This window comes from Curcuma longa, chromosome 11 (assembly GCF_044706935.1).
Source record: "Curcuma longa cultivar G26 ecotype Majalengka, Jawa Barat chromosome 11, ITB_CL_G26_1.1, whole genome shotgun sequence".
In the NCBI taxonomy this organism is placed as follows: Eukaryota; Viridiplantae; Streptophyta; class Magnoliopsida; order Zingiberales; family Zingiberaceae; genus Curcuma; species Curcuma longa.
Genome location: NC_133871.1, coordinates 16,249,211 through 16,268,051, shown reverse-complemented (window position 1 = coordinate 16,268,051; position 18,841 = coordinate 16,249,211). Strand labels below are relative to the sequence as shown.

The window sequence follows — 18,841 nt, the reverse complement described above, 5'->3', positions numbered from 1 at the left end:
GTACAAGGATGGGTAATTCAAGAAGGAACGAGAACTAGGAGAACCACCTCGATGGGATCGGCTGTTGGGACCATTGCCACGGCTGACTTTGCAGTGGGGTTCATGGCTCACCGCTGTGCGGTGCCGGTGTTTTACGGGACAGGCGTCGGTCGGTGCTCTTTTCTCCAATGTGTTGGGCCCGTACGGCATCGCTGCTCGATGCAATCACCGTAACGAGTTTCCGGCGCGGAATATTGAGCGGTCCCACATATCAATACCAGTCACCAAGCAGGTATAAAATCGGGCTAAAAAGGAAACGTGGCGGGAGATGATGAGCGACAGCGAGCGGGGAACTTGAGCTGTGTTCAGCACGGCTCAACAGCATCAATATGCTGCAGATTGGGCCGGGTGACTGCAGATTGGGCCGACGTTGCAGATTGCAGGCATTGGAAGACATCGATTGGCCTCGAGCGTGAGGCGATGAAGTTGGAAAGAAGCTTGTTCGACTGGGGGACTTCCACGGTTGATGAAAATTTAAAAGGGTTGTAAACTAAATCTTTCAATCTATGATGTACTTTAAATCATCAAAAACTACTGTAACGATCAACGACGTTCGGAGATAGGGACATCAATAAGCAGATGCCAATTAACTGGGCTTCCATGAACTTGCAGAAGTTGGAAATTAACCATGGGAGCGAAGGGCAATGTGCTCGGTGAGCTTGGTTGCAGTAAGCAGCCGTCATTAGCAAAGGAAGAAACAAAGTTGCGCTTATAAAGTAAGACGAGGAGGAAACAAGGAAATGGAATCATAGTCAAGAGGTAGAGGAAATGATGGTGATGATGATGGCTGTGACCGAGGTGAAGCCAAGATAACAAGGCGGAGCAGCAGAATGAGCAAGTAGAGGTGACGACGATGGTACAAATGGGTTAATTGTGAGCTTGCATTAACCTGATTGGGTGGGTACCTTTGCCACTACGAGGACAGCACCACATTACACAATTATATAAAACAAGTTTAAATGCTTGAGCCGTGCACCATTTTTTTTTAATTATTTTTTGATTAAGACAGATCTCAAACTCAGACTTTATCAACCACAGCAAAAAGTTTCTAAAAACTGCCTTAGTTGACCCTTAATTACACGTAAAACCGTTCGCCTATCCTTCTCTCCAGAATCTTGGTAAACGATCCAACACTCCACGTTGCTCTGAAGCAAAGTCTTCTCCACAAGTTACCCTCACCTTCTCCCCTTTTCCAAGTCCTGTAGATGCGTAATGGGATACAACTGCCCATTAGTTAACTTACCAATTACGTTGCTGTCAGTCACATTACTTTTCCCTTTTTTTTAATCATGCAGTCACTGTCCATGGGCATTCTGCTTCTCCATATGCCCATCCCTCAATGAATGCATTTGTTGCAGGAACCATTAATCCACACGTTATTCAAATCAAGCATTATGGGTGTGTGGAAGCCACACACCGAAGACTTGGGCATAGATCTCGTTCGTTATCAGTGTTATGAGATGTCATGGCCCTACTAAACTGAACGAGTAAATTTACAGTTGTCCAAAGATCTATCAAAGCAGTGCATGGACCAGATTTGTGTGCAAAAAGACTACCCATGGGACCACGCAACGATCATCAAATTGGCTTTAGGTACATTTAACGTATCTGCACAAGATTCTGACAATCTTAAGCAATCATTTGCCTCGTGATTGCTGATCATATATGATCAATCAAGCGCTCACCGGTAAGAATTGGCTCACGCTCGAAGTTTCCAAGCACATAATCCGTTCAAAGAAGATTGAAAGATGGATCTATGGCCAAGTTTGGCGAGGCCATTAATGAAAACAGATTAACACAAGGCAAATTGAAATGGCTAATAACAGTTAGTTTTACCTGTTCAAGGATGATGTTACCAAATTGATACATCTATGGACTTCCTTGAGCTGAACCATGCACCTAACAAGGCTTTGTTATGTACACACGAACATAATCTATGAACAGAATGAGTCATAATGTTATATGAACAAGAGGGGTCTTAATTCAGTCCCGACGGTGGTGGTGCCAGCGATTGAATACGTGGTAGAAACCCGAGAGCCAATGGTGGCAGATGCCATAACAAATTAGAAGGAAATGCAGAGAACCAGCAGGTGTACGTAACTAAGATTGATACACCTTAACTAAGATTGATGTTCACATGCTCCGGCGTCCCACTTTCTGTCTGCTGTCCAACTAGTTCAATACCAAGTTGGCCCTTGTCGCCAGCACCAAAGGCATACAGTTTCCCAGAATCTGTTAGAGCAAAGGTATGTGCATTCCAGTAGATTGAGTTTGTGAGGCTAATTTGAACTACCCTTTCATTGATGTTCTTCAATGACGTTACTAATTTTGGGCTGAGTACATTGGCGTGCCTGTTGCCCTGCAAAAACATATAAAGGCTTAGGTCAGCTCATCCATGTACACCGCTCAGTAAATGAAATATAACTGGAGGAGACACAATCGGGTGCTAATATTGCAAGATGGTACAAAATCTGATGACTTTACAGAGCAAAGATTCCCCTTGAATGATCCAGCAAGCTGGAAATATGAAAAACAAAAAAAAACAGAGGATGAGACCAGCTAATGTACATCCCACCAGGGGTTGAACAGGTCAGATAACAGGATCCCAGTATTTAGAGCCACTGAACAAAATGCAAAGGGAAATACAAACAAATTGGGTTCTGTATAACCACATCAGTGACAGTGAAGCGCTATTGGTAATCTTGGTGTTAATTTAGTTTCCTATAATGCCAAAAAATTAAAAAAAAAAAGATTATAACTAGAGGAGCATGACAAACCTGACCGTCGATGGCAGTAGAATGACCCAAACTGGAGGATTCTCCACAGCCGAAAGAGTAAACATCCCCAGTGTCAGACACGACAAACGTAGTATAGTCGCCGGTTGCGACATGTACAGCCTTAATACTACCCAGGGATTCTATCACCTTGGGAACAGATTCACATTCCTCGTTCCCATGGCCCAAACAGCCATAACGTCCCCATCCCCATGTGCAAACACGCCCATCTCTCCCCACAACAGCAGCATGCCACGCACCTGCTGCAACCACCATAGGTTGCAGGTTTAGAGTCTGAAACTGCTCGATCAACCTTGGGTATTTTTCATCTGTCCTTGAACCGTGCCCAAGCTTCCCTCCTAAGCCGCAGCCCACAGAGTAGACGGACCTGCATGATGCAAATGCAAGCATAAATTTGACATTACATTCAATCCTCAAGCTTTGTGTAGCGTATGAAATAGATTACTCATGCAGTAGAGTAGCCGATAGGCATGCAAAAGCAAATTGATAGCTCATTATAACAAGTCACAATAACAAGACAAACTGCTGGAAGTCTCGAATATCTAGGACTGGTGAAACATTGTAGTGAAAAAAAAAAGAATGTTTGAAACGACATATGATGGGTTTTTTTTAATTCAGTTTAACAACCACCATATCAGCTTATATGATCACTGTTGCAAACTCGCAATTCTAATAGAGATAAGTGTGAAGGAGAAAAGGTTGGGACTGATTTCTAAGAGTACAAGTAGGATAAAACTTACATGCCACTTGGTTGGCAGGCCAATGCTAGCAGGTAACAATAGCCAGCAGCAATCTGAACCACTGGTATGTTCTCAAGAGGACCCTGTAGAAGACGTGGTACCAGGTCATTTGGCTCTGTCTGATGACCAAGCTTTGAGTCAGTCCCCCAACAGAAAGTGTAGATCCTGCCTTCTCGAGAAAGAACGGCGGTGAAGAAGTTCCCAATTGCTGCCTGAACAACATATATATTTTTCAATGATTCCACCAGCTGGGGAGTAGTCACCACGGTGGAACCTTGTGCTCCATATTCCGCCTCTCCAAATGAGTCCTTTCCAAATGCATAAACTCTTCCAGCATCACTAATCAGCATCGTTCTCCCTGCTCCAGCTGCTGCTTGTATAATCCGAATACCTTGCAATGATCTGTGAAGCACCAAATGTTTCTTGTCCTTGTTATGCATTAATGTGCATCGACTGTACGAAGCAACTGGAAATAAATGAACCTTATAAGTCGAGGTTTCCACTCCTCTTCAGTGGTGCCATGTCCGAGCTGCCCTGAGTTGTTGGACCCAAAGGAATATACTGATCCAGACGAAGTCACGGCAATGCTATGACCAGGCCCAGCAATAGCATGAGAATTTTCTCGTCTGCAACAGCACTCACCAGCTAATATATACCTAAGTACTAATTTCCAGGATCCCCCGCAGCGTTGCTTAAGAAATTCCTTCTCTTCAGAAGTCATTGGCCTAAATATAGCCCGTTTTTGACACATATCCAAAGCCGCAAGCTCGGCAATAGATAATTGAAAATCAGGGGTGAAATTGGCAGGCTTCCTGAAAAATGTACATGTTGCCTGCCACAAACAGCGGAATCCATCAGTGGCAATATCAATTCTATTAACAAAAGAAACATCAGATGCAACTTGCCTCCAGATTAGCGAGATCATGGGGATCCAAATTGCAAGAAGTAAGAACATGGAGAACAATTGAGGGGTTTGCAGCCAAAGGGAATTCCCCTGGGGTGGAATCTCCAAAGCAATGCCGTTGCGCACGTTGGAATGTTTGCTGCAATGGGGACACAAGAGAGAGGGACGAATCTACAATCGTGTGAAATGTTATTGAGGGACTGCTACCACTAGCGGTGGCATCCATCGGGCACTGTCCAATTCTTAGTTCCCAAACCCGAAGCAGTGGGGTTATTTCAAGCAAAAGCTTATATCTGAAACACCACCTCCAGTGTAACACTTCAAGATATTCACAAACAGGAAGTGGTAGCAAAAGACCAAGAACAATCCTTCACATTACTTTTGGGATGAGTGCTTGCAAAATCACAAGTCAGATTTGCTGACTCCGATCCTCAAACTTGTGAAATTTTTGCATATCTTGGTCACAAACCATACTAACATATGAAAAACCTGAATGAAGAAGAAACAAAGAGACGTTGGTCAATATCTCAGTCATATTACAAATAATTTTCATAGGGAACCATCCAAATTAAGAAGAGAAAATAAACCGTAAACCAAACGAATACACTAACAAAGTTAAGAAAGACAAAGATCGAGAAACATTTCTGTTTAAAAAGATGAGATAAAACTCGTACGAAACAAGTAGGAAAAGCAATCATAATCACAGATGGAGATGAAGGATGTAATCAGAAAAGTAAAGCAAGATCAATCATCAAAAGAAATTCAGAAGCTTTGGGCAGGATAAGCCCTTGTTTGAAACAGGAAAGAAGGAAAATTTAGCCTGCAAGATGTGGATCACTAGCACAAGCGGGATTTTAAAGCAATTACTGAAGAAAAGTTGATCAAGTCTAAGATTGCAGCTCAAAGCTATTATTGCAATGTTTGTGAAAAGTTTGGAAGTAATCGATGTCCTGGACGATCTAGAGCAAGTAAAAGCCTCATATAACTATATAGGAAACCCTCAAAGGAAAAAAGAGCAAAAGAAGAAAGCCAAGTACAACAAGGGAAGGAAATGATCCAGGCAGTACCAGCTTCCAAACAAAGCATATCCCCAGAGATGTTCTCAAAGAGAAGTATTCCACTCCAGAAGATATTCGATGAACGAATCTCACAATCGTCAATAAATTCTGCGACTTTGTTACACACACCACGAAACAGATAACCAACGGCAAAGCAATCTGGAAGACTAAGTTCAGTTGGCATAAAGAACAAAACTAAAAATAAAAATAAAAATTCAATTCACAGGATAAGATACAAATGCCCATAAACATAATCAAACATCAATGAGAACAGACAACCCTTTTGCTTTTTCCTCCCCAAAAACCCGGATGAGCAAAGCAAATGTTGAATCTTTAGGTCAACTTGGAAACAAAACAGTATCGAAAATCATATGCCAAACTTCATTTCATCAGAAAAATAAATAAAATACCAGAGCTAGAGGCACACGAGAGGACCATTCAGGTAAACAGATGAAAAAAAAATCAAATTTTTAAGTCCAGATCGAGGCAGATCGAGAACGGAAAGATCAAGAAAATCATAGAACGCTGAAACAGGGTGCAGATCATCCGACAATTCCATCGGGAGCGAGAGATGCTACCGGACTGACGAGCGATAGCTATCCAGGCGCTTCCCTCGTCCTTTCCCCCGATTCTTCTCCACGATTACAATAAATTAGCGACGGAATCGGAGCTCAACGCGATCGGGACACTTCAGGTACCGGATCGGGATCGAGAAGAGGAATCCGATGGGGTGGGAGAGGTCGAGACGTGGAGAAGATGAGGGAGGAACGAGGCAAACAGAGGAGTGATGAGGTGTCATCAAGGAGGAGGACAATTCCCATTTTTATACGCACTCGGCCCGGAGAGCCACATTAGCTTCCGTAACGAATAACGTCCGTTACACGTTACACGTTTTCTAATAGACCAACTGGGCCGGATCTTGCCGGGCCGAGCCTGTTTTATTACATTTTAGTATTATTTTAATCAACTTTTTAATTCTTTTATTAAACTTTAACATGAAATTATTATAATTTTTTTTTTAACTACAACTTAATATAGTACATGCAATATTAAAGTGATGGCCTGTTCACAGTGCACTTTTCTTATATATATTTAATTTAATTATGCGGCTTGATGGGATTATATCGTAGTTAGTGTAGTGGGGCTAAGAAACTTTTATGTGAACTCATACGTGAGATATCATCCTCTTTATCTCCTTGTTTTTTGGGATAATTAAAGATTTATTCTAACAAATTTTAGAAAAGGTTAATTAGATTTTTTAAAGATAATTTAGGGATAATGAGAGTTTTATTAAGATAAGGTTTAGAAAAGATCAATTAAAATTTTTGTAGGATAAATTAAAAAGTTATCTAATATTTTTAGAAAAAATAAGACTGATCCCTATCATTAGTGGATCAGAATACGAAAGTATTCTGAAATTTTTTGTACAAATTGCCAGGTGGTAGGCTTGTTAATTATTATGTGCTCTCTAATAGTAAAAATGTTCTACTTTTACCTTAAATGAAATATAATTATATTATTTATAAAATTTATCTTTAAATTTATAATTACGACGAATAGTATAAATTTATTATTTTAATTTTCTTTTTTGAATATGACATTAAAATTTTATGTTTTACCTCATTCTGATAATCAAGTATAATGTTTTTTAAGAAATATAAGTAATTTAAATCGTTCAGATTTATTCTTAATCAGCTAGTATTCCTCGTCAATTTCATTTACATATAAACTATTTTTTAAAAATGAATGCATATTTCTTCATTATTTTATTTTTAAAAATAAATATTTTTTCTTTATGACTTATCTATTAGTATTATTATAATTTTTTTTAAACTAGATTCTACGAATCTACAACATTTAATAGTCGAGTACGTGCTTGCTCTCAGGATGTTTTCTGTTTCCAATTATTACAACAACAATTATTACGACATATTTTGATCAAATTTAATTATTAATTATACACAAACCTATTTATTCTTTTTCTTGTTTTTATTAACCTCTTTTATTTAGTCAATTTCCATGTTAAAATTAAAATCACTGTAATAAAGATGTTTAACTGCTGCATGCATATCGAATCTTTAGCAAGAGAAAAGTCGAACCTTAGCTAGCGATCTAATCAATTATTGTATCTTTGATTGTAAATTATTATCGAGGTTCCAATTTGTTCCCTTTCTATTTGTTTACGGTTCTCCAATCCATTTTAAAGATATTGACCGTATCACGTCCACATGCTCTGCCGTCCCAAACCCCATTTCTTAATGAAGAAATCGCAATAACAAACCGTTTTTGAAGGGAAAAAAATATAAAAAAAATAATTAATAATAATTCTCACCGATTTCTCGACCCAGCCGACCATGTGGATGATTGAACAAGCTCCGTAATAGATAGAACAAAGCAGGCATGTTGCCTGCCAGCCCCATGTGCTAGCTGCTGTTCTCACCTTATCGCTGATATTTAATCAAAACATCTCCGGAACGTAACTCACTCAATCGCATCTTTAGGAAACAATCTCACCAAAAGGAATTAAAGATCTCCCTTCTTTCCATGTCCTTCAAAAAAGAAGCTTATCTGACTCGATACTTTCTTTTGTTTGCTTCTTTCTTTTTATTTTTCAGTGAAAAGCTTCATCCTCTTGAGTCTTGTCTTGTCCCACAAATGAATGCACGCTTCTAAAGCATGTCCCAGCTCTCATAACTCTTCCCTATAAGTATAGTCCTCCGGCCGGGACTCCAAATTAAAGTCGATCACACGAGCATCCAAACTTGCAGTTAATGTGATATATAGTTGTACGTAGGAGAATGATCAAGTTGAGATCAAAGAGGCTCTTCAAGAGAAGTTCTAAGGTGAATCACAGCGACGGTGGAGCTATCGAAGGCCATGGTGGTGGCGGCGGCGGCGATATCCAATGGGAGGTGAGGCCTGGAGGAATGCTGGTTCAGAAGAGGGAATGCGGAGAGGGAGGTGATGAAGTAATCACAGTGAGAATATCCACTGGATTTAATTCTCATTACATCTCTCTTGGAGCCACTGCCACATTCTGTGAGTAACTCCCTTCTCCGTTCATATGTTTAATACCACTTTTGATGCACCAAATTCACGATGCCATGCAGGGGAGATGAAGATGGCAGCGTCCATGGTGACGGGATTAGAGCCGAGGGAGCAGAGGCTTCTGTTCAAGGGAAAGGAGAGAGAGGACGATGAGCATCTTCACATGGTGGGAGTCAGGGACAAGGACAAGGTGCTGCTCCTAGAGGATCCTGCAATCAAAGAGAGGAAGTTGAGAGCCATGGCAGGAAGCCAGTTGATGAGCAGCCCTTGTCTCACCATTATCCGAGTATAAGTTTTACACAAAAATCATGTCGGATGGATTTTGGTCATCTCAGTGTCTTTAGAATTAACAAAACTGAGAAGCCAAGTAGTTGGTAATTAGTCCCCGATGCTGAATTAACTGTAAAGCTGTTGTAGAAGCTCCAGAGTCGCATTCCTAAATGGTTTAAGTAATGGAATGAAAACTCGTGTTACTTCTGTTTCATGTGGTTGAAGCATCAAATCATACGATTCGAGATGATGAATCTGGTAGCATGATCATAATAAAAGTGACAAGGAAATAATTTATAGGAAACATGCATTAAGAATTTATTGAGTAATGAATATCACAACATTTTAATTATCATAGGTTGCCCCTATTTGTATGACTATCATCTCAAAATTTTAAATTATAAACGCACTTAAATAAAACTTGGGGCAAAAACGTTGTAAATTCATATGACGTTGTCCCAAGAAATAGCTTAGCATTCTCCGATGCTAGATTGCATTTTAGCATGCAAATTTGCAATCAAATAATTGTTTAGTTAACGGGTCACCCCGCAGTACTAAGTGGCAACATTGGGTGACAAAGTGCTTGATAGAAAGTTGGGCATTTTGGGATGTCTAGGCCCTTGGAATTGAGCAAATTTGAAAAGGAACACAACAGAACTATGCAAAGGGGACAAAAATCTAAAGGTCTAATTACTGAACAATGTTGGCATGGCCTACAACTCAGAATCATATCCCCTGATTCTGAACGGCGCCTTCTGGTATGTGGAACCACGCAAGCCCTGGTTGACTGCATTGCCTCGATTCTGGAATAGGAACTATAGGTCCAAGAAATATGCGCCATAAATCAAGTATTATAGTTACAAGCATCGCCGCGCCCAGTGCATCCACAGCCACCCTCGGAAGGTCCCACGGCTGACCATCTTTCTCATCTACCCTGAGAAGGACCAAGAGGTTTGAGTTTTTGTGAAGTTGAAACATAGCGCACAACATTCTACACTATCATAGAGACGATAGTTGTCATATAAGGAAATACTCTTCGGCAATATTAATTTACTTTGTTGTTATTGTCTACACTACAATATCGTATTCACAGTGAAGAAAACGAAAAAGAAAAGGCTGACAACTTTGAAAAGAATCAGTCACGTTCTATGCAGTAATGTTATTAGATGTATGGAAACATTCTTGTTTATTGATCCTAGCTCCAAAGGAAATTCATATTGAGCATTTCTACCATATTAAGCTTCTTACCTCGCAAACATAGGGAAGCTCACTAGGAAATAGATCGCATAGAATAATGATCCCACTTTGTACATGGATTCCCGATCAACGAACTCATAGTAGGGGAACTGCAAAACATGTACGTTACATATAAAAGTCATCAGGTTACAAGTGTACTGCAAATGAATGAAAGTATATAAATGCCATCACCAACTGACAAAATTTATAACCTTTATATTGGTAAGAGAAAGAATATATATAATGTAGAGCAACTGATGTATCGAACCGTCCAGGTTTGTTGGAACACTTGCTTTTCATATTATGAACCCTACTAAGCTCTTTACTTCAATGGAACCTTATAAAGCAATAAAGTCTGAATACTGTACTCACAATGAATCAACCCAACACCAAATAGCTTGGTCTAACATGCCTTATTGGTGTGTTCATTCTGGAATTTCTAAGATTATATCATTTAGACATTTTAAGATCCCATAAGATGAATTCATCATGCCAGTAGCTATTTATAAATAACTAGCAAATTGAAGGACTTTTCCTCAAAGGGAACTTGAAGAATCTAACACTCATCTTTCTTCCTCTACCCCCTAGTCTCATGATTCTCTCACTTCCTTTCCTGTTTTGCCCACCAGCTTTTTAAGTTACTGGATATGCCATTAATAGTAGAAATATGTAGTATCAAGATAGTCTGGCCAGATGACCTCAAAAGATTGTAACACATAACGCTCTACAAAAGTTTGAACCCTCCATATATCATTTGCTTTTGTCCAGATAGAGCATTTTCACATGAATAAATTGTTTATAGTGTTAGGCAAAAAAAAGTCCAGTTTAGGTTTGTTACCATAGTTTCATTTAACTTCTCTTGCTATGCTTACTCTCCTAAAACTGCAAGAATTATTCATTTGTAATTAAGCCTCAGAAGGTTATATTTCTTCGAATATGTTTCCTTAGTTGTTTTTATAGTTTATTATATATAATAAAAAAACAAGGTAGACAATGGTGAGAAATCATCAAAGATAGATGACACAAGCTACCACGTACGTTTGCAATAGCTAAAGTCTCCAGATAAGCAATAAAATAAGAAAGAGCCAAAATCCATGCAGCTTCACTGGCTAGTTGAATTGACTGTGGTAAATCCGTGAGGAAATGGCGCAGTCTCCGAAGTGTGATATTTGACGCCATGTGGTAAAACAGGAAACAAGAATGAGTGAGAAGGAAAGTAGTATGTGGGACCTGCAACATCAGAATAATTTGTCATACCAGACAGGATAACCAAATTAAGACCACAACATTCCGATAAAGCTAATTGACAACAATGCACCAGCAATCATATATGACAGAATCTAAAATTAAAGTTATCAGAAATCTAGAGTGATAGAAAAATGAAATGTAGTGTCTATAATGAATATATGTCAAAGATTTATTTTAACTTCGTTATACATGCTCACAAATAATTGTAATTATCACACTAAATACTTGATATCATGGTAAAATCCTAAACTAAATGCCAATGTGGGTACAAATTAACTACACCAATAACCCTTTAAATCTAATATCTCTAGCACTCCCCCATAAGCTGAAGTATCGGATTTCCAGTTTAACCAGTTGAACCAGTCTCTGTCCGATCCAGTTTTCAACCACTATTTTTGAGAAGATTGTTTCACTAAATAGGATCAGTATGGTAACAAGATATGTGTGCTATCTAAGGAGATTATCAGCATATCATCTTTAGTCACAAACAAACAGATCATCAAATTTATCAGTAAGATAGTTGATGTAAAAACTAAGGTGATTGATATTGTAAAATATGTCAACTATCTTCTTTTTCTTGACCATACCAAGATAACAACAGGAGAGAGGCTAAAAGTAATTCAACTAGCTTTTAAATATCACACATGTATGAAGGTCACATAGATAAGAAGCCTCCCTTCAACACTTTCAGTGAATCTAAGCATAAGGATCAAATATCTTGCATAAGAGATTTAATTTATATTCAGTCAAACATCAATTATTTTCTATCTAGAAGAATAGTTGTCCACCTCAATGCTCAGAAGAACACTAAAAAATGGAAGATTGAAGCTCGTAAGGAAGAATCAGTAAGTCAAGAGCAATATCTTTTCATCAAAAATGAAGAATGATGTAAACTGTAAAGGCGCCTGAAAATACACAGATTGATTTTTAGTGGTGAGGCTGTAATTTGAAGATGGTTTACAGTAAGAAAAGAATTTCAACACCTGATTTGTCAAAATGGAGAGAAATTGAATCTATTTTCAGTTCAAGACTTTGTCATAGCCACTTAAAAGACAATATAACAAAGGAAGCAGGACTCTATATAACATGTTTTGAAGTTTGAAATAAGGAAAAACAAGTAAAAATTAGCATCATTTGTCTACTCGCTTACATTGTTCATTCTCCACGAAGGAAAAGTGTATGATGCCCCAAGTACTGTGAAGAAATAGTGAGTCCAGAAGTAGTTACCAACATAACTAAAAATCGCAATCCACAGATTTGCCTGCAGCAAACAAATTTTGAAACCTTACATGGTATCATTTTAGTAAGAAAAAAAATTACAGCATAGTGTCCAATAAAGCTGAACTTTTTAAGAACAAAACTATAAACTGAATCCCAGTGTATCTTTGACAAAATAATGCAGAGAACTAAAGCAAAATTTATCATGTGATTTTTGTAGTGATGCCTATAAAACGTATCATATGTTTTAGTTGCACTTATACATACATGGATGAGTAATAAATACTTGCTAGGGATCAATAAAAGTAAGATTACCTTCACCCAGTACCGGTCTTTCCAGCATTTGCCACTGTCTGCCTGCAAGAAAGGGCAGGAGAAATCTTCACCTTGAATTATATAACTGTTTTTCATTGATTTCACTTTTCAGCATCAAACACTCAATTAATTGTAGGTAGAGAGTGGATGTTAGTGCAGTTGCAAAGAAGTAATTCAGGCAAAATTTTATATGAAACCCCTAGTCTTATCCTTGTTTAGCTTAGTACTTATTTCCTGAATTCCTTTCATTCATGAATCAATACAGACAAAAGGCATATTGTATTGTATTTCTAGCAATTTTCCTCTATTGCTAGTTTGTCTTCTCATTCTTTGCATTAACAGTTGAAAGGAAGTAATACAAAAGAGAGGCTATTGGCATATAAAGTGTTTTAAACTTTTGAAAAAAAAGGAGCAACATCAGATGATGCTATATGTAAACTCGAAAGGTATTATATATTCATACAAGACAAAACGTTCCAATTTGAACACCAAACTAAGCAAAGGAAAAAATTTAGTATTTTTTTATTTAATAGAAAGAATATGTAGTGGCAATGCTTTTGTTTCCAAACAGATGCTAGACGCCACCACAAACGCAGTCCATTAATTATCCATCAAATCATATCCTGTAAATAAACACATTGCTTGATTGTTCTACATGAGAAAAAAATTCAGTATCCAAATCCTGGTTGTTCTACATAATGAAAAAAAAAATCAGCTTGTGTTGCAGATATTTGTCACTCAACATTAGATAGCATTCGTTGTGTTTCCAGTTTAGTTACACAGCTGAAATAACCAACATATAAGAAGAATTTGAATCTAACAAATTTTAGAACTTGAAGAATAAGTTGCAAAATTAACATTCTGTTCGCTCTTTTCAAGTTCTATCTAAGTATGCCAAATTGATTGTTAGGGACAGGCTTGCTCCATTGCATTTAGTGTGCAGAAACATCAACATTAAGTGACACATAAATAAACTTGTGGTCAAATAACATTGCAAATCAAATAAATTTAGAAAGGGCAATAAGCAGGTACTCGAAGAAAGAATAGCTGCTCAAAGAAAACCAGATAAGCTATGTACTCAAATTGGTAACATCATCAACTAATTTGAGTTCGAAGTATGGACCTTCCCCACGATCAGAAGCGGTATCAAGAAAGCTGGAGTAGCAGAAACCAGCCCAAGAATCAGATACTCCAATTCAGTGAATCTCTGTCATCAATGCCCATCTTAGTACAATTTCTCAAGATTTTTCACCATTAAAATAACATCAATTTCCGTGAAGTCTGCATTTAAAATAAAATACTTCCATATCGTACACATTCTGTATAGGCCATTTATTTCTTCACAGTTTAGGACATATGTAAACAAGCTGACGGTCTTTTATCACTAACCTCATGTTGACCGCATGAAATATTAAACGATCTACTACGGTAGTAGGGAGGCAAAAGCAATAGTAAATGAAACTTTGATCATCTCCGAGGAGACAAAGAAACCATTTCTAGTTGATAGACCAACCTAATCTATCAAAAGCCACAAACCACACGAAAATAGAAGTCGAAAGCCATGATTCAAATGAAAAGAGGAAAAACATTCGGTCATAATCCCAAATCGGTCCATGAAAAACGGATGTAAAAACATAAGCGAAGGACGATATCACGAGGAGGAAACCACCACGAATAGGAAGAAGTAAGTTCGGACCTCGTAAAGCTTGTTAGGGACGATGATCCCGAGGCAGAGGGTGAGCCAGAAGGGGGTGTAGAGCAAAAAAAATGCTTCCCCCCATCTCTTGCTTGGATTCGAAGCCAACCACAAGCTCACGAATGTCATTCCCCCGGCGAGCCTGCATCAACGGAGGTGGAAACAATGACAACCATCCCGGCCCTAGACACGAGATACGGAACAGCGACGCGTGATACTCACCTAACTCTCCGCTGTCCGTCCGATCGCCGGGCAAGGGAGCGGCGCCGCAGCAGGCTGAGATGGGGACACCGAGAACGACGCCCCACGGACGGCTCTCACACTCACTCAACAGCCGAAAGTAATCCGATGACGGTTCGGTTCGACGGTTCACAAAATCTCCACCCTTAATCATACGCGGTTTCGGAACCACAGGATACGGTTCGATGATTCCAAAATAGTTATTTATTTTGCAAAATGAAAATAAAAAAAAAATCGTGAGGCGTACTGTAACGTTGCCGGTATGTTGCGGTGGCGTAGTAACCACATGAAGCTTAGGCTGCATGCTGCGTATTAACATATATAAAAAGAAAAAAGAAAATTTTGAACTTGTAAGAACTCGACTAAAATAATTTGTGGATTGAAACTACTAATTAGTTTTTAGATTTTCTTTAAAGATTTTTATTGTTTTCTCTACATTTAAAAAGGAATAAAGGTACTTTAAAAAAAGAAAAATTTTGAATAAAGCATTCGTTGAGATAAAAGTGGCAGTGAAATAATAATTAATTGTAAGGCCAGTGATTCGCCTCGAAGGAATAGGATAAACATGCTCTGGCGCGGGACCTCAGCATGCCACATTTATGGATTTATTTAATCATATTATTATATAAAAATATGAAAATATTTAAGATTTTTGAGTAAAAATTAAAATCTGCCTCTTTTATTGGTATATAAAAATATTTTTAGGATAATGACGCTTGAATACATGTATTTTAGAAATCAACGGTAAAGGGGCGTTTTTTGACTTTTTGTTCCAAAATTTTTAATTTTAAATAACTTCTTTTGGCAGCACTAATGGGCCTATCTCTTGGCCCAACAAATATGTGGCTATAGAATGTCAAGATGTTAGGGCTTCTCAGGTATGTGTCGGAGAGAGGGAAGGATGAGCGGGTTCCTCTTGCCGACGCTGACGAAGAAGCGCGACGTCGATTGCATCATACGCGATACCCTCGACTCGGTCCTCCTCCTCCGCTTTGGCCGGGCCGCCGATCTCCTCTGCCTTCACCTCGACGACATCGTACTTTCCTTTCTTTCTCTCCTCTTATTCTTTTCGCTCTTTGCCCATCTTTGTTCTGCTGTGCAGCTTTCCAAGTCAGCTTCGAAGGTCTCCAAGTTCGCAAAGATCGCGCTGGTGGATGCCGACGCCGAGGAGGTGCAGGTCTATCTCAACTACTTCGACATCACCTTGCTTCCCTCCACCGTCTTCTTCTTTAATGCTCATCATATGAAGATGGATTCGGGGTAATTCTAATCATACCTGTTAGGCCAGACATCATTTTTTTATAATTAATTTCGTTTTTTAAGACATTAAAACCAACAATTTTGTTCTTCCATTATGAAAGTTTAGTCAAAATTTGATTGGCATAAGATAATTTCAACAGTCTGGTAGCGTTATACCATAATCATTGACTCTACCAATCATCACTATTTTTTTATTCACATACATAACAATGTGGCGATTTTACCATTTAAATATTGTATTTGCAGATATATTATCTACAATCTTGGATATTAAATTTCGCTTTTATTGTGTTTCAGGACTCCCGATCATACTAAATGGGTTGGATCTTTTTATACCAAACAGGATTTAATTGATGTCCTAGAGGTGAGTCTCATACATTCGCCTTAAAAAGATTTCAGTTGAAATAAGAAATTTGGTTTGTCACTGTTCCTTTACTAAATTTTTTAGACCTAGATCATATGATACACAAGGATAATCAAACTAATGTATCATAAAAAAATGTGGATTGATTTTTTTTTTTTGTTTCAATGTTACAATTTTAGACATCAATAAGAAGCATTTTATAATTCACATATTAGTGGTATATTTTTGAACAGTGCCCAAAGTTATTGATGAGAAGCATTTATATAATTAAGTTTCATCAATTATATCAGTAACGAATTTGACTCTAGTTATATTCGGTAGATGCACAAGCTCCATAATCTTTTTAAATTTTAATAAATGTCTACCCATTTCTTCGAGCTCAGTTAGTCTAAGCTAGTTTTAGCTGAAACAAGCTTCTACAGGTTTCACGATCTATTATCAATGATTTCAATCTTTGTTATTTATATATCAACCTGCGTAACATTCTTGGATGACAAAGTGTTGTTTCTTTTGGTGTACCTTTACACAATCTCTGGCTGCCGGGAGTATGTTTTGCATAGAAATTTCTTTCCCTTCATCTTGGTGGCAATGTTTCATTCCAACTCATAGTTTCTTGCTGAAAGGTTCACTAAACTGGTCAATGTTTCAATTGGATTAGGCGTGTATTCTATTTAGTAATGTTGATAAATTTGACTCCAGTAAGTACATTACCTAAACCAACCAGAGTGGTACACTCTCTTCCATTTTGCCTGAGCTCATTACTTCTCACTTATTTTCTTCCATTCCCATTATCTGGTTTTAGCCTTGATAATTTGTTTCTTAATTTCGTATATTCTCACTATCTTCAGGCTATATTTAGAGGAGCTATGAGAGGTAAGCTCATCGTCAGGTGTTCACTTCCACCTGAAAGAATTCCCAAGTACAGATTGCTCTTCAAAGACGTGTAAGAGCTGTATCGATGCTAGAATAAGAGGTGAAGAGGACCTTCCAAGCCGACTTGGAGAGCTGTGGTTGAAGAAGCCCACACCAGATGAGAGATTGGCATAGCGAAAAGAATAAGAGGAGAGGGGAGAAGGGAGGGTACGATGTCGTCGGAAGGCAAAGGAGATCATCGGTCCGGACAAAGCGGAGGACCGCATCGAGGGCATTGCATATGATGACGTCCATGTCGTGCTTCTTCATCAACTTTGGCAAGAGGAATCCACTTATCCTTCACTCTCTCTCTCTTGTGCACACCAAAGACCCCTAAGATCTCGACGTTACATAGAAACATATTTGTTGTGTTGAATTGTTGGGCCAAGAGAGATAGGGCCATTAGTGATGCCAAAAGAGGTTATTCAAAATTTAAAAAATAGTCAAAAGACGCCCTTTATCGTTAGAAGGGTCATTTTTTTCTAAGTTTACTTTTTCTGTAAAAGGTGGAATCTGCCACTTACTTAACAATATATTAGTTACATTCAAATTTAATATTAAATTTTCTCTATGTGCATTCATAAACGATATAGGGTTATTCTAGAAAAAAATAAGAATTGATTTACAATTTAAAAAGTACATATGTTAATTTTGGGTAACAAATGGTGGCGCTAACTAGGAGTATTAAAGTATGATGAATTGCACTATATTGTCAAAATATAGACTTTTTTTTTACCTAAAACACGTTTAAAAAAAAAAGTAGGGTATTTAAACAAATTATTGTTATTAAAAAAATTATGGGAATGCTTTTTCATAATTTTAAATTAGAAAATGGTAAGATTTAATAAATTTTTTAAAAAATAAATAAATTCCCACTCAAATAAGCAATAAGGCAATAGTTTCCTTATACCAAAAATATAACATTTTTTAATGATTTTCTCCCTGCCTATTAAACATCTTTACAAAAAAAAATCTATTTTTTACTAATAATTTTAGCAAGCAATTATTATTTTTGTTTATAGAAAATAAATTTTGGAAACTTGCGAGGTATCAATCAACAAGACCTTCCAATTTAATGCCACTTACCATAATTTGCCTTCCTAAGCGTGGTAAATCAACCTAATCGAATCAAAATGAAAGAACTTATACCCACTCAACATATAGACTTAATTGGAAGTTCAGTTGGTCCCCACGTACGGTTGTTAGGGGTATCCAATTTGGAGGTACTATAATCATAACATAAGTAGTTTGTTTGGTAATATAAACTTTTCCTGTATTGCTCTTATTTTATCGTCCGTCTGATCATGAATAAACGGTGCCAAATGAAAGTGATGCCGACTGCGGAACGATCCACAAACCGCCCGATACCCGCGTCAGAGAGAAGATCGCGAAACGAGCTTATTCTGGACGCGTGTCCTTTTCTCGCGTCGAGAGAAAGTGTATATAATGGAAAACGCAAGAGAACGCAACAAAAAACCCTCAATCTCGCTCTTCTCTC

The 18,841-nt window shown here is 37.9% G+C and overlaps 4 protein-coding genes across 5 annotated transcripts; 2 read left to right on the top strand and 2 right to left on the bottom strand.

Moving 5' to 3' along the window:
• Positions 1-1,920: 1,920 nt before the first annotated feature.
• Positions 1,921-6,315, bottom strand: LOC141840792 (ultraviolet-B receptor UVR8-like). 2 transcript variants are annotated; one of them, XM_074728860.1, is made up of 7 exons: positions 6,115-6,315; positions 5,546-5,695; positions 4,480-4,967; positions 4,057-4,406; positions 3,575-3,976; positions 2,817-3,201; positions 1,921-2,398 (listed from the first exon to the last, which is right to left on the bottom strand). In XM_074728860.1, exons 3-7 carry the CDS (start codon positions 4,702-4,704, stop codon positions 2,156-2,158), a joined length of 1,605 nt encoding a protein of 534 aa, XP_074584961.1. In that variant the 5' UTR covers positions 4,705-4,967; positions 5,546-5,695; positions 6,115-6,315; the 3' UTR covers positions 1,921-2,155. The 2 variants fall into 2 exon arrangements, with proteins under 2 accessions (XP_074584961.1, XP_074584960.1); XM_074728859.1 differs by lacking the exon at positions 5,546-5,695.
• Positions 6,316-8,334: 2,019 nt separating this feature from the next.
• LOC141836891 (BAG family molecular chaperone regulator 2-like) lies at positions 8,335-8,876 on the top strand. The gene is made up of 2 exons (XM_074724358.1): positions 8,335-8,575; positions 8,647-8,876. Exons 1-2 carry the CDS (start codon positions 8,335-8,337, stop codon positions 8,874-8,876), a joined length of 471 nt encoding a protein of 156 aa, XP_074580459.1.
• A 503-nt stretch (positions 8,877-9,379) lies between these two features.
• LOC141840814 (cycloeucalenol cycloisomerase-like) lies at positions 9,380-14,865 on the bottom strand. Its single transcript, XM_074728885.1, has 8 exons — positions 14,790-14,865; positions 14,568-14,709; positions 13,995-14,078; positions 12,872-12,913; positions 12,489-12,599; positions 11,129-11,320; positions 10,103-10,200; positions 9,380-9,788 (listed from the first exon to the last, which is right to left on the bottom strand). The coding sequence occupies exons 2-8, from the start codon at positions 14,694-14,696 to the stop codon at positions 9,581-9,583; spliced, it is 864 nt and encodes a 287-aa protein (XP_074584986.1). The 5' UTR covers positions 14,697-14,709; positions 14,790-14,865; the 3' UTR covers positions 9,380-9,580.
• Positions 14,866-15,686: 821 nt separating this feature from the next.
• Positions 15,687-17,825, top strand: LOC141841345 (uncharacterized). The gene is made up of 4 exons (XM_074729504.1): positions 15,687-15,843; positions 15,910-16,067; positions 16,365-16,431; positions 17,280-17,825. Exons 1-4 carry the CDS (start codon positions 15,688-15,690, stop codon positions 17,376-17,378), a joined length of 480 nt encoding a protein of 159 aa, XP_074585605.1. The 5' UTR covers position 15,687; the 3' UTR covers positions 17,379-17,825.
• Positions 17,826-18,841: the final 1,016 nt, after the last annotated feature.

What these genes read in the sequence shown, in the direction of transcription:
- LOC141840792 (XM_074728860.1), bottom strand. Translation starts at nt 4,704, where the DNA reads ATGGATGCCACCGCTAGTGGTAGCAGTCCCTCAATAACATTTCACACG. An exon ending in GCCTGCCAACCAAGTGGCAT is followed by an intron (nt 3,202 to 3,574) that starts GTAAGTTTTATC and finishes TGCATCATGCAG; the next exon opens with GTCCGTCTACTCTGTGGGCT. An exon ending in CTACTGCCATCGACGGTCAG is followed by an intron (nt 2,399 to 2,816) that starts GTTTGTCATGCT and finishes ATGTTTTTGCAG; the next exon opens with GGCAACAGGCACGCCAATGT.
- LOC141836891 (XM_074724358.1), top strand. Translation starts at nt 8,335, where the DNA reads ATGATCAAGTTGAGATCAAAGAGGCTCTTCAAGAGAAGTTCTAAGGTG. An exon ending in TGGAGCCACTGCCACATTCT is followed by an intron (nt 8,576 to 8,646) that starts GTGAGTAACTCC and finishes GATGCCATGCAG; the next exon opens with GGGAGATGAAGATGGCAGCG.
- LOC141840814 (XM_074728885.1), bottom strand. Translation starts at nt 14,696, where the DNA reads ATGACATTCGTGAGCTTGTGGTTGGCTTCGAATCCAAGCAAGAGATGG. An exon ending in CGCTTCTGATCGTGGGGAAG is followed by an intron (nt 12,914 to 13,994) that starts GTCCATACTTCG and finishes CCTTTCTTGCAG; the next exon opens with GCAGACAGTGGCAAATGCTG. An exon ending in AGCTTCCCTATGTTTGCGAG is followed by an intron (nt 9,789 to 10,102) that starts GTAAGAAGCTTA and finishes GGTCCTTCTCAG; the next exon opens with GGTAGATGAGAAAGATGGTC.
- LOC141841345 (XM_074729504.1), top strand. Translation starts at nt 15,688, where the DNA reads ATGTGTCGGAGAGAGGGAAGGATGAGCGGGTTCCTCTTGCCGACGCTG. An exon ending in GCCTTCACCTCGACGACATC is followed by an intron (nt 15,844 to 15,909) that starts GTACTTTCCTTT and finishes TCTGCTGTGCAG; the next exon opens with CTTTCCAAGTCAGCTTCGAA. An exon ending in CATATGAAGATGGATTCGGG is followed by an intron (nt 16,068 to 16,364) that starts GTAATTCTAATC and finishes ATTGTGTTTCAG; the next exon opens with GACTCCCGATCATACTAAAT.